Consider the following 14,697-nt stretch of genomic DNA (forward strand, 5'->3'; position numbering starts at 1 on the left):
TGGCAACGGAAGTATGGTAAGAATCAGCAGTGAAGCAACACAGATAGAGAAAGTAATTTTAAAAAGTTGACTTATCAGCTTTTTCAACACAGCTACAAGATCCGTGTACTATAGTGGAGTGGATAGAAGACGTTAGCAGATGGCCAAATATAAAGTTGCCAGATACATATATACGTATATTAGTATATTATATTAGGGCAACCAAACGCAAAAACGAGACATTTTGATGCTGGGAAACCGTTTTAATAAACATTCTGAGTTGTTAGAACCAATGGGGAATAACATCACTTCTGTTGCCAAATGCGCGCGCAGGCTATTTGATCACGTGGGCTGTAAAAGGGTCTATATGCAGGCTCATAACATAATACTGTTGGTACATTGACAGCAGTACTATCTGCAAGTTCATTGTCAACATCATTGTCACATTAGTAAACAATGACCAAGCGATTTGTGGTCTATCGATAACAAATGATGCTTAAATTGGGTGGTTTTTCTAAATAGACATACTGTTGTTTTCATAGCAGTGGTGCAACTGGCATCATACATGGATATAAAGTGTATTAATGTTATAAGAATGGGTTAGGTTTATTATGCATTTACTTTTTACCATATTCTTCAATGGAAAAGCATGCACGTGATTCCAGACCCATCAAAAATCTAACAACCTTCCTTTATAAAGCACATTTTGAGTAAAAGCAGTTCCCACATCCCAGATATAGATTATTCCACAGGAACCTGAGATGCTCTTTTTCCGTCTGTCCGAGTGAGAGAGGTTCACAGTGAACAGGTGGAGACTTCTCCACATGAATTGTTGTTAGTGAGCGGCTGCCTCGGGTGCCTGAATGACAGACGTCAGGGCTACACAAAGCAAGAATGGGCAGCAGTTGTTGTTCGTAGTAAAAATAAGACACAAGGTGTTTATCCGTCATAATTCCCTTGTTCTTATGCGCACAACAATGAAACTCCCAAAGAAAGGTTTGATAAGGCACAAAATACATGATTACTTTCATATAATTATTTGGACATTATTTTAAATGGCGCTTATGCAACATGATCTTAAGGCAAGTCGTGTTATACTCACGAAAAATTTGATTAATTTATTCGTGTCCATGACACGAAATTCAGCTTTTTTTCTGTTTCATTTTATGTATCATTTTCTTATTTTTTTCCCTATTTTTAAATCATTGTGATTTGGGGTTGGGGTTAGATTTTGGGTTAGGATGTACTTTTATGCATTGGTTTCTACGTGTTTTTCTTCAGTTTTTAAAACTATTCTCACCTGGAGTTGGTGTTTGGGTTAGGATGTCACAGAAAGTGATTCTAACCCCAACCCCATGCGACAATGGTAAGAAAATACGAAAAAACAATGAGAAAACAATACATAAAATGACACGAAAAAGAAAGTCATGCCACGGACACAGAAAACTATTTATTGAAATTTGTGCGAGTGACACGAAAAAGACATTTGTGCTCAAGACATGAATAAAAGCTGAATTTCGTGCCATGGACAAGAATAAGTTAATCAACTTTCCATGGGATCAGTCTGCGCATAACTATTAAGAACACTTTGATATTTCTATATTTATTATGCAGACAACCAAACAAGCCATTCATGGGCTGTTGCCCCCCCAAATTTTAAAAGCAATCAGTTTCATGACAGACATGACTACATTTACCGAAGAAGTAAAGTCTGAGAGTGCAGTTGCAAACTACTGAATCCATAACAGTCATGATGAAAGCATCATAGTGTTAAGATGCTAATTCTGTCATGCTTGGTTTGGCTTGTGATGTCTGATCTCACAATGCCGTCTGATCTCACAATGCCATATCTCCCTGTCCTTTTATGGAGGATGGTGATGTATGGACCGATGGACCATCCCTCTGATGCGGCTAGTAGGGAGCTTTGAGACGAGTATAAAAGATCTCAAAGAACATACTCATTCCTGTCTCTTATCTGACACGCGTCTTCATCGCTGCGGTAGAATGGCTCCAAAAAAGGTAGAAGCAAAAAAGCCGGAAGCAAAAAAGCCGGAAGCAAAAAAAGAGGCGCCTAAGCCAGCACCTCCACCCGAGCCGGAGAAACCCAAAGTGCCAGAGTTTGACCCGAAAAGCATTACGGTAAGTTTTCGTATAGATTCGTGTTAAGTGTTCATTCTTTGGATGCACAAAGGTTAAGTTGTTTTTAGCTCCTGCTAGAGTAAAATCTTCCTGCATTGTAGTTTGACTGATAATTCAAAAAGATGGATGGTTTATTACATCATTGCCTTTTTTGTAACTTTATTACATTTAAAACGAAAATTTCAAAATAATAAACTAACCTTATTTTTCTATAACTATAAAGTACGCTGAGTCCCGAATAATATCGCCTGTTTACCTTTTACAGTACTAAAGTCAATAACATTTGGCCTTAAAAAGGTTTCACACACACAAACTTCGGTTTTAAAAGTCCCTTCTCAGCTGAACATCTCTGCGCAGACATATTCATATTGATCCAAGACCACTTTTACAAATTTAATTAACCTGATGGCCAGAGTTGGGGTTAGGATGATGGAGGCTTAATGAGAGCGGCATTAAAGTGCCTCCATATAGGCATCCAGCTATCCGGCCATGAGGTCCCATTTTAAAGCTTAACATTCCTGTTCTGTTGTCTGAGCTGCTTATTGTCTCCGAGGAACGGTAAGGATGAAGTTTCACTGTAATTCCCCCTTGGTCTTCTAACAGGCGTCTGTTATTCTTAGTCTCCATAATAAGCAGGGGTCACATCTTTGTCCAATGACCTTCAGATAGTTCCTCCAGAGACATCTGAGAGTGGATAGTGAGCAGTTGGCAAATGCCTGGCCAGCTCAGACTGAATGATCTTTTAGTATTTCCATTGTGATTAGTCATTGTTTACATTTTGCAAAAAAAGTATAATATACACACTTCTGTTGTTGCTTTTTTCAGATTGAGTTTACAGCTGAACAGATCGAAGGTAACCAACTGCTTTGATATTAAACAGTCCCACATTGAAATACATAATCACTCCTCTCTTGTAATGATGTTTGATTCATCCTCACAGAGTTTAAAGAGGCATTCATGCTGTTCGACAGAACGCTTGCTGGGGAAATGAAGATTACTTACGCTCAGTGCGGTGATGTCATGAGGGCGCTGGGTCAGAACCCCACCAATGCAGAAGTCATTAGAGTACTGGGCAAACCAAAAGCTGAGGGTGAGATAAATGTTATAGCACAGTACAGCAATGCATTATTAACCACAAAGTACAGTACAGTTATGCTTGTATTATTGATGTTCAATCTCGCTCTAGAAATGAACACCAAACTGATCGATTTTGAGACATTCCTGCCAATGTTCCAACACGTGTCCAAGTCTAAAAATCAGGGCACGTTTGAGGATTTTGTTGAGGGGCTGCGAGTGTTTGACAAGGAGGGCAATGGCACCGTAATGGGGGCTGAACTGCGCCACGTGCTTGCAACTTTGGGTAAATACAAAACACAGCTATATGAAATAAACAGATTTGGACCTAAAATAAGTCGAGTTTGATTCATAAATATCTACCTTGAGATTAAGGTCAACAGAAAGTCCCTCATGTCTTTTGGCTGCAGGTGAGAAGATGACCGAAGCCGAGGTAGAGCAACTGATGGCAGGACAGGAAGATGGAAACGGCTGCATCAACTATGAAGGTTTGATCAGTTTACAAACCAAGAGGCCACAATCTGCCTTAAACAGATCACAGATTAGCTTGTAGATGACTGTAAACATGTGGGCAGAAAGAAGTATTATGTAGTAAATTATGTATTCTTATATTATATTATTGTTATAGTGCACAGTAAAATTATGCAATATGATGATACATGGAATATATGAAGAGCTCAGATGCAAAAGCTGCTGTCAAAAATGAGATGATATTGACAGAATGCTCTCGGCCTGTATTACAGTATGTGATCCAGCATATGTTGAATTTCAACTGTTGAGAGTATTTAACCTGGTTGAAGAAGATTTACTGAATATGGTAGGATATTAACTAAATATTTGAGCCTTTTACCTTTGTTCAGAAAGGACGGTGAAGAAGCTTTTGCCAAAAGGCATGCCTGAACTTAATGGAAACACCACCGTTTTTCAATATTTAACTATGTTCTTACCTCAACTTAGACAAAAAAAATAAGGTCCCGTTCTTTCTGTGTTTTTGAAGCTTTGATTGCGTTTACAGTGCGCGATATAACACATGTTCATGTTTCACGTGTAAAAAAACGCGGTATTTTTCACACAATTTAATTATCTGTATACCGCTGTTTTAGCTGATGTCTTCATTGTTCTATGAAATCCCTCTTTCAGAAATAGTAACGAGTTTTGATTGTGTAGTTTGTTTGGTGTGTTGTGATTCGATAGCAGCTTAGCTTGCTGTTAGTTTAGCTGGGGACTGACATATTCCTGTGGGCGGAGTTTAATTAAAACATTGTTCTAGTGACATCATTAAAGCAGGAAGTAGAGGGCTGTACTCCAAACCAGCCGTTCGCTGTAGGCTTTGAAAGGCAAATTCGTATATCGTCTGGCTGTGAACTTTGAGCTTTATAATTTTACAGGTATTATTTATTCTCTAACAGCAACATTACACGCTAACTACTAGGGTTTAAAAAATGGGATCAGAAAGAACGTGACCTTTAATACTTTTTTCAATGTGTGCACTTCATCTTTGTGCTGTGCGTCATGAATGTGTTAGCATTTAGCCTAGCCCCGTTCATTCCTTTGAATCCAAACAGGGATGAATTTAGAAGCCACCAAACACTTCCATGTTTTCCCTATTTATTACATGAGTAGTTACACGAGTAAGTATGGTGACACAAAATAAAGCGTGGCGATTTTTTAAGCAGATAAAAAATGAGAAGTATATTGTATGGCAGAAGAGCACTTAGTTCGCAGCACTCGGACCTCGGCACACCATACAATATAGTTCTGATTTTGATCCACTTAAAAAAAATCGCAGTGTTTTGTTTTGTGCCACCACACTTACTCATGTAACAGTCTTTAAATAGGGAAAACATGGAAGGGTTTGGTGGCTTCTAAATTCTTCCCTGTTGGATCCTAAGGAATGAATGAGGCTAGGCTAAATGCTACACATTCACGACATGCTGAACAAAGATTAAGTGCACGCATTGAAAAAAATAGGTATGTATAAATTTATCTAAGTTGAGGTAATAACATAGTAAAATATTGAAAAACGGTGGTGTTTTCCTTTAAGATGGTTTTGAAGCAAAAGACAGCCACATTTGTTAAATACCAATGAAAAGGCTAAAAAGTGTACAAATAAGGCATTTCAATTAATAACTAATAACTTTTATTCATTAAAGTGAAATTACTAAACCTAAACATCAGTTTGATAAAAATGCTCATTTACAAGAAAATGTGTCAAACGCAAAGTCGGTTTTGCATCTGAACTCTTGCTATATAACATTAATTATATTACTATCTATATATACACATTTTAGAATGACATATTTTGTGCATATCAAAACAATTAATGTTATGTTCTTTGCTTAAAAGTGAATAGACAATTCATTATCCATATTCTTTTTCTCCACAGCTTTTGTAAAACACATCATGGCTGGATAAACGAAAGATGTTAGGGGAATTATTAAGAATGACTTGAATTATTAATGTAATACTAATGTTTTTATGCAATTATAGTACACCAACAATAAATATCTGTAGTAAATACTTCACATTATGTTAACATTATAATGAATGATATTGAGCTTTCTAATTTAGATTTAAAATGTCATATCCCACACTCTAAAAATGGCTGGGTTATTTTTGACCCATAAATATTGGACAGAACACATGCTGGGTTAAAAATGACACCATGCTGGGTTAAAAATAACACAATGTTGGGTTGTTGTTGTTACAATAACCCAATAGTTGGCATTGGGTCAATTTTAACACAGCGGTGTGTTCTGTTCAATATTTATCCATTATGGGTCAAAAATAACCCAGCCATTTAAAGTGCGCAGTTTTCTCTCTTATCCTATAATGTGACGGACCTCTGCAGTTATCAACAATCCCTCAGAACAACAACACTTTACATTAATGCCCATGAACTAGCTTTCTGTTAAAGGAGTAAACATTACATGTTGCAAATTAATTACATTTGTTTGTTTATTGCTGAAACTGCTTGTAACATTACAGTTGTTTTTACATAAAATCGCATCAAAGATGTTGTGTCAAAGTTTAAATGTTTAAACATTTTATATGAATATTAAAAAAATATAATATAAACGTATCTCTGCTCTGATTGTCTCAGCACATTTACTTTAAATAAAGATTCACCTTAGACATATTTGAATGTGCAGACATCTTTAAAAAAACAGATTAAAGCAAAAGCTGGACAAAGAAAAAAACCCTTTGAGTCTTACAAGTGATTTACATACTCTATACAGAATGCATGGGAAATGCAAACTACATCTGTACTGCGGCAGTACTTTATCAAAAAAGTACACCTTTTATGTACATAGTAAGAGTGCATACAATATGGTACAAAGAGTGCATGCATACTACTCAGTATCTGTATCTAAATGGTCCTTTTTAAATGGTGCCGTCCAATTGACAGCTTTTGTACCATTTTTACTGAAAGTTTGCATAGCTTATTAAGTTAATTATTTGTTAAATAAATAAATAATTTAAGTAGGATGTAAATATATATGTTCCTGTTGCCAACAAATTGTGTATTATTTAGATAAAAGTGATGCTATTTGATTCCACACATTTCTATTTGCTGTATGTGTAGCATATTATATTTGCTATTGTCAGTATTTTAATCCAAACTAAATGCGCATCACTGTTCTCATACAGTATGAGACAGCAGATGTCTTGGTCAATAAAGCCCTGTGAATAATTTACATACCACCGGGATATATGATGAAGCAAATGTAATGTCTCACTTGTTTGCAATAAATATCTTAAATATGTGTTTCATACAATAAGTGTTAATGTGAAAGTCTTGGAACATAAAATAATCTTTACATATGCAATATGTTATATTAGGATTTATACTGAAAAAAATCTATTTAAGCCTCCCAACCCTTTTCTTGGAAGCACACCAACAGTGCAAGTTTGCGATATCTCCCACATCTGACCCCATTATTTCTCATCTTGGAATCTCTAATAATGAGCTGATTCAGGCGTGTTTGAATAGGAAGAGTTGAAAATGTGTAATGTTGGTGTGCCTCCAGGAACAGGGTTGGGAAACACTGGCCTACAGTATCCGAGGCAAATCAGGCAAGTACTTACATTGGTGAGAGTATGGCGCCATCTAAAGGTCAGAAGAGAATATGCATCCACAAAAGAACCCAGTATACTCCTATTGTTGGGAACACAATCTGAAACTTTAAAGGTTGACAGGTTTATACAAAAAGAGATTTAATGAATCACAGACATACGTGTCAATGCAACACACACTGACCTTTTAACTTTCTGTGTCTTTCCAACAAACACATAAACCCAACCTAAAAAAATGCCTGCTCATTCACAAGCAGGCTGGTTGCTAAGCAACTCCCTACCAAGCCCAACCTCACTGAAGAACTCTGTTGGGTTTCGGAGTGAAAAAGAGCACATCCCACATCTGAAGAGCACACGAATGTGGACAACACCAAATAACAGCATCACCATTTTACACTGACTGGATTTTAAAGTACTGTTATTGTATAGCAAAGTGAAGGAGAAGAATTTATCTTCTAATTTGTGGAGGTAAAAACGGAGTAAAGAATCTCAAGGACTAATTGTTAATGCAAAGGTATCCAGGTGAAGGAGTTGGCTTGGTATGTACCCTGGGGAACATGGTTGAATTTTGGGGACAGATGCTGTGGCTGTGTGCATGCTGTTTCTTTTTTTTAAACCTATGGTTGGGTCAAATATGACAAACCATGACAATTGCTCGGTTAAAGTTAACCTATAGAATTTCCCATATTTGATCCAACCATGGGTTGAAACCCTAAGCAAATCCATATGGGGCTTGAATGAAACTGAATCTACCAGATGCATACAAAACCTTATTAGTATTGCTTTTAGAATAGATTTGCATCATCTTTAGATGCAGATTACTTGCGGTCTACTTTTATCAAGCATCATTCAAGTGTTCAGTGATTCAGCAAGCATCTGTGGTTAGGGTTATCTGTGGTTAAACTTGAGTTGCTATGATATTTATACCTATGCAAATACTGTGTTTCTGTATTTGGTATGTTTGTATATATGCTTGTCTATTTGCATCCTTTAGGCACTAAGGTAAGAAACCAAATAACAAATAGACATTTACAACATTTTGCAGATGGTTTGATGCAAAGCGACTTTGCATTCATACTAATTTTGATATCTCTGCACAGTTTTAAGTGGATATGAAAGTGCTTTTCTTTTGACCACACTTATAGTCACAAAATCTTAAGTTGTAGTATTCTATACAGTTTACTATGGCTTAACATACATCAGTGATGCACAGGTATTTTGCATCAGTTGAGTCGTTGCATGTGCGTGCATCCTAAAAATCACCTGGTTGTCAGTAGTTCAGTCCTGTATTCTGTAGGTTTCTGGTTCATTCCTCTTGCTCTTTAGCGCCCTCCACCGTCAGCAGGACACTGAGGGAAGTGCGCGCTCTGTCAGGGTCTGCTCACTGGCTGACTGCTGCAGTTGGACAGACAATAACTCAGTGTGCCACAAAGGTAAGTGAAACCGGTTTACAAAATATTATATTTCGGTTTGATTCATCTTTAATAACGTAATACGCTGGAAGGCACCGTTTTACCAGGCGCAACTGCAAAGCGCGTGCTTGGTTTTATGATGTTGTAAATCCGATGATGGGTGTGTGACTTGGATATAATGGGCAGGCAGGCCTTTATGGATTTGCTGAAAAGGAAAGAAATAAAGAAAATAAATAAATAAATAGATTAAAATGCAATTTCATATTACATCGATTAAAAGGTGCATATAAATAGTGGTATGTTTCTGCAACAGTACTTTTCGTCAGCGTTTCAATGCACAATAGACTCTTTAATGCACACATTTAACGGTGTGATGATTATTTTTTATCGGGGGTTGAATACACTCTTCAAATCTCTAGGCAGCATGCACGAGAAAAGCCGTGTGCAGCGTTTCATGCGCTCGCGCTGCTGTGCCGGTGTGGAAAAACCTAGAAGAATTGTAATGAAGGCTCAAGGCTGCGTAATGTGCTTTATACCGGTGTCGATAAAAGCATGAGGGAACGGCGCAGGTGTTTTCAGTGGGCTGTTTTGTGGCCATAGCAAGTGATAAATCGATAATCTGAGGCTTTGTGCTGCTTTTGCTTGCTTTATCTGTGTATAAACCTGCTCGACGCGTCGCTGATCCGCAAGATGGCTTTGCCCTTCGGTCTAACGCGATTTTTACAGTGTGCTCTGTTGAAAATGGTGCTGATGCTGCGCGTGGATCCTTCGGCGACACGCGCCTACACAGGATTTGCATGATGTATCCCGATTCCTGAACAATGCGTTTAAACGCTGTTTATAGTGAAATGAATAATAAAGGGTTTGAATGTATAAAGCACATGTCGACGCTGTAATAGCTGACATTCAACATCACATGGCGCTTTGTCTACGAGACGACTCTGCAGTTATGCTGATTTAACATGAGGCTAGTTCATGGGTCGATGATGCCTTTTGTATTTTCTAACATTAGCGTATACAAAACACATTATTGCAAAAGAGAAAATTATGTAAAACCTCAACATTAATTGCATAAATCGATTAAATTTTTCCCCTATATTGCATAAAACGCAATCCAATCATAAACCTCGCGGTTCGTGTATCCTTGATACTGTCTGCATAAGGATAGACCAATTCTTAAATAGACTTAATTCTGCATTTTTCAAGGCAACCGGACACACCTTGCTCCCCCGCCCTCCCCGTCTTTCTCTCTCTCTCCATCACGGCTGTTGCGCTCGAGCACACTCATCATCCAAGCCATCCTATTGTTCGCTTTGTTTGTAAGTATTTAATATTTTTGAAAATACATATTACGAATGCGATAATATTGACTGTAACATCTGAAATGGATGGTAATAGCGACGCGCGTGCATGTTTCACTTCCTCCCCCCACGCCCATCTCTGTCTCAGCATGCTTGCCTGCTTTAGCCAAACTATACTGTCGAATTCGTATACATAAAAGATGACGAAATTGCATTTGGGTTGTTATTTCAGCATGATTCCTAGCGGTGATCATTTTTCTAGTGTTGGGATTAGAAGTTCAATTAAGAACGTCGGCATTTGGTCTACATAGATGATCAATGTATTTTTTTTTACCTTAGACACCTCAGTGAAAAGAACCAGGTCTTCTTTACCTTTTTATAACCTAAAAAATAAATTTCTACTACAAAAAAACCCTTTCATGAATCAGAGATGTTCTGTGGATGTTAAAGGTTCTTTATGGAACCATACAGCACATGGAACCTTATTTTATAAGAGGGTGTAAAATCTAATTTATCCCCCACAGCCGGATATCTTGCTGTGAAGTTATGCCAGTCATAATTCAATTACTTATTGCAATTAGATCCATGAAACATTTGGTAATTTAACTTTACCAACCATCCAATGAAGTGTGTTTGTTGGCAAGCAGATGGTTGGAAAGCATTACTCTTCATAGTGAAAGTAAGTATGGACAAAATGGTGGTCGTCCGATTTCCCAAGTTCAGTTTAGTCCATTATAAAGCATGTGGAGGCTTTTCATCAATATTGCCAAGGAGTTTTTAATCTTGACTGAAAAGAAATCAAACAAACTATGGTGTGACAAATATCAGAGTATGCAATGTATCTTATGTTTTTGACTGTATACTTACTCAATGAGTTCCACATAAAGAAGGATGGCATTAAAGGTCCACTTTGATACAATCAAAGGTGCCAGAATACAGCCATTATGGCCAAATCAGATCTCAGAAACATCCAGGCTTATATGCATCTGCCATTACTGGAGCTTTTACAAGATACAACCAACCAGATTTAAAATCTTTGTGCTACTTGAAGACAAAGACAGTGAGTGAATGTCTTTCTGGTCTGGTAGGCCAGATATCATGCAGCGCGAGCTACAGTTTAACTCACTAACGCACCATGGCAACAGATGACTAACTTCCTGTGTGCGACGGCCGGAGATCACAAAAATCTTCCGCACACACGGACCTTAGACGCTACAGCACAAACTAGTTGATGTCATATATATGTAACACAGTCTGTGAAATCCATTTTTGGGATATATGATAAGACCATGGGAAAGAAACTTGGACACTCCGAATCTCAAAATAAGATGAGTTTTTAAATACCAGTTTGTGTCTCATTTTTATCTATATCCACGGCAGACTACGCAACATGTATATCATTAGACTGACATTTTTCCCATCACTCCAGCATCTGTACAGCACATTTATGTAAATGCCACCGGTGCTTTGAAAGGGACTGAAAATTTTCATATGCTGAGCAGATCACGGTCTTATCAGCAGCAATTTCATTTGGCAGCATGACAGTTGAAGTCTGCAAGTGTTCACATCAACACACAAACACAGAGATGGTGTCGTGCCAGTCAGTTAATTTAATGTTTAGGTTTGGTCCAGCAAGGTGTGATGTCCCGTACTGGGAATGTGGGCAAGTCCAGGGCTGCAGGTTTACAAGCAGCATGGCAGATGGGAAGGTTGTGTCTTTTCATCAAGTACATCCTGGTTGAGCAAGTGATCTAGGATGAGTCTTCTCGGATCCAGAGAAATGTACCTAACCCGAAATGACCTGGATCACTTTTTACCCGAACCCGAGACAAACCCAAGAAAATTAGACACGAGTCCAACCGTTCCAGTGGCAATTTTTTTTTACCCGACTGGATTCGAATGTAAACGGCACGGACGTGTGTGCAGTCTGCAGCCTTGCATGCACCAGTGAGGCAGAAAGAAACCCTGGTGGCCTCGCAACCAATTTAACCCGCTGCTGCATTTATTTGTTATCTGACAACGAACCAAGGTAACCGCTAAAATGTACATTTAAAATTAATTGACAGGTGTGTCTCAATGAAAAATAACCTACCGCCAGCCACACAATGTCACAAGCGCTCGTCAAACAGAGGAGGGGTTAGAAATAGTGATAGACATATCGGGCCGATATTTGCAAGTTTTATGTGTAGCGGCATCGGCGGATACGTGGCTGCCGTGTTCGCCATTTTTTTATTATTACAGACAGAGTGCTGGAAGCCGCAAGCGATTGCAGGTCATGTGACTAAAAACAACCAATCTTTCCATGATAACATCGAAAGCTCAGCCTAACAGCTGATCATAGCTGGTTTTTATTTCTCATCTCTATGGCGTGGTTTCCCGGACAGGGATTAGACTAGTCCTAGACTAAAATAAATGTAAGAACTGTCCAAAGTAACATCTCTTTTTAACATATTTTAAAATATATCAGTGCTCTGTGTTTTGCCTCAAATTGGACACAAGTAATGTTTTTAGTAAGGCATGTTTGTTAAAACTAGTTATCTTTCCTAATTAAATTAAGCTCTAGTCCTAGTTTAAGATAATTCCTGTCCGGGAAACCACCCCTATATATATTTGTAGTAGTAAAGTGCTAGAAATCAATGCTGATAGTTCCTCGTCATTGTGGAGAGTACAGTTCATGGTTCCATAGCACCCTTACCTGTTTTTACTATTTATTAAATATATATAAGTTAAATAAATATACTTTTATAAAATTGAGACTTATAAAAATGACACGATGATGCCGAATGTTACGATTTAAATTGAGTGAGCAAAAGCAGTATCGGCTCCAAATATAGGCTCAAGAAAATCGCAGCCTGTATCGGTCATCGGCTAAGGCTGATTAAACAAAAACCGGCATCTGCACTGGAAAATCCATATTGGTCGATCCCTAGTTAGAAATGGACTAGACGCACACACGCAAGATTAAAAACATATTCATTTTAAATTACCCGAGACCCGATGCTGCTATTATTATACCCGACCCGTGTCCGAGGCACACGTAAAACGTTGAGACCCGAACCCGATCTGTTCTGGGGTCGGACCTCGGGTTTTCGGATCTAAGTAGACCCGTGTAAAGACCTCTAGATCTAGGCAAATCGCCACTGCTTTCTTTCTAAATAAATTTTTCATATTTCTTTTAGTTACATAAAGTCGCCATAAAAGGTATTTAACAAAATATCAAACCAATAATAACGGCAAAGAAATTAGCTTTTGCAGAACTAACATAAACTGACAAACATATTTAGTTTTTTCACACGTTTGCGTTAACATGTAATTCATAGGGTAATGAGATAAAGCATATTTGGCATGCTGTTCAAGGGGAGGGCTCCGAGCTCTGAATATTAGCCTGAACCCAGAGTACCCCCCCAAATCTTTCTCGCCAGCGTTTAAAAAAAATAAATTGCCAGCCAGCGCATTTTTTTATGGTTTTCACAAAAGTTTAATGCCTTCCAGATTTTTTTTTTTAAATATATAAACATACAATATATAAAATGAAAGAGCAGACCATCTGCTTTAAAACAAACAAACAAAAAGTTTCATCCTATCTTTATTTGTTCTCTTTTAATCACCTCTCAAATATGGGTAGCTTTCTTCAAAAATGCCAAATTTTTAACAAAAATGTTTGTGCATTTAAAGGACTTTTGTTAGAGATTATATTCAGAGCGATGATCAAAACATACACAGAGTTTTTACAGCATTTGGATCCATAAATGCTTTAGTGTTTTAAAAGGGTGGATAAGAGCGCCATCTAGTGGATAATAGTGGAAACATGGATTGCTGTAAAAACTCAATGGCAGAAAAGCTTTTTCTCTTAGATAAATCGTCAATGGCAGGGAAAGAGTAAACTGGGATAGATGTACCAGCAAAGAGTGAGGAGATGGGGTGGAGGAGGGATGCTGCAACTAAACTGTCACAGGATGGAGGTGAGGGACAAATATCCATCCATCCATCTAGAGAGAGAAAGCGAGAGACCTCTTTGCTCTGATTGGTTGGATTACAGTTCCTATATGGTTAGATAGTTTGTAAACCTCAATGTGAGGCTTAAGGTTAGTAGTAATAGTATGTTCCTGTAGTTCAATTAGTAGAGCATTGTGATAGCAGCACAAAAGTTCATGGGTTCAAATCCAAGGGAAACACACATACTGACAAAAAAATGAGGCATAAATTCACTATGGCCTGCATGGTTACACAGACTACCTTAGCTAAAGCCAGGACTAGACCTTACTTAAATGAAGCAGTTTTTTTATAAACATGCCTTAGATGAGACGTTACTGGTGTGAATCTTGAGACAGATGAATGGCAGTGGCATATTTTAAGATCTGTCACTTCAAGTTATTTTCAGCCGAGACAGCTCAAACATGTGTTTACGTCCTGTAAAAACGTGGGGGGGGGGTTGCTTTGGATAAATGCGTCTTTAACCTCTGGATTTATGTGTATGTTAGGATTGTTGGTTTTGCTAGTATTAGTCAACCTGATTAGACATCACATGCTATGAACGTTGCAGTTGACATGCAGCCATCAGCCCTGATCTTGTTGCGCCAGTGGTGAAACTGCGATAAAGAGAGAAAGACAGAGGGGGGGGATCTTGCTGTAAGCTGCACTGCTAGCTGGGATAGACAAAACTAGGTCAGAATCAGAGGCACCCAACTGTGTGCGGACAGGGTAGCTACAGGAGT

The 14,697-nt window shown here is 38.1% G+C and overlaps 2 protein-coding genes across 7 annotated transcripts in view; both read left to right on the forward strand.

Annotated features, from left to right (window-relative positions):
* The first annotated feature begins 1,934 nt into the window (after positions 1-1,934).
* myl4 (myosin, light chain 4, alkali; atrial, embryonic) lies at positions 1,935-6,334 on the forward strand. Its single transcript, XM_065277761.2, has 6 exons — positions 1,935-2,118; positions 2,944-2,971; positions 3,059-3,208; positions 3,305-3,478; positions 3,603-3,680; positions 5,579-6,334. Exons 1-6 carry the CDS (start codon positions 1,984-1,986, stop codon positions 5,605-5,607), a joined length of 594 nt encoding a protein of 197 aa, XP_065133833.1. The 5' UTR covers positions 1,935-1,983; the 3' UTR covers positions 5,608-6,334.
* Positions 6,335-7,594: 1,260 nt separating this feature from the next.
* The window catches only part of maptb (microtubule-associated protein tau b), a 41,070-nt gene continuing 33,967 nt past the window's right edge, over positions 7,595-14,697 (forward strand). For 3 of the 6 annotated variants that reach the window (XM_065277752.2, XM_065277757.2, XM_065277754.2), the window contains exons 1-2: positions 7,596-7,808; positions 8,596-8,702. The gene's annotated coding sequence lies outside the window, so the exon portion shown is untranslated. Of the gene's footprint in view, positions 7,809-8,566; positions 8,703-9,868; positions 10,001-14,697 lie in introns of those variants that run through there. The other 3 variants (XM_065277756.2, XM_073813884.1, XM_065277753.2) reach the window with 3 other exon arrangements.

Source organism: Paramisgurnus dabryanus, chromosome 3, assembly GCF_030506205.2.
Source record: "Paramisgurnus dabryanus chromosome 3, PD_genome_1.1, whole genome shotgun sequence".
NCBI lineage: Eukaryota > Metazoa > Chordata > Actinopteri > Cypriniformes > Cobitidae > Paramisgurnus > Paramisgurnus dabryanus.

Excerpts from the sequence above, each read along its gene's own strand:
- myl4 (XM_065277761.2), top strand. The coding sequence starts at position 1,984 with ATGGCTCCAAAAAAGGTAGAAGCAAAAAAGCCGGAAGCAAAAAAGCCG. Across the intron at positions 3,209-3,304 it reads GGGCAAACCAAAAGCTGAGG|AAATGAACACCAAACTGATC; the intron begins GTGAGATAAATG and ends ATCTCGCTCTAG. Across the intron at positions 3,479-3,602 it reads CCACGTGCTTGCAACTTTGG|GTGAGAAGATGACCGAAGCC; the intron begins GTAAATACAAAA and ends TTTTGGCTGCAG.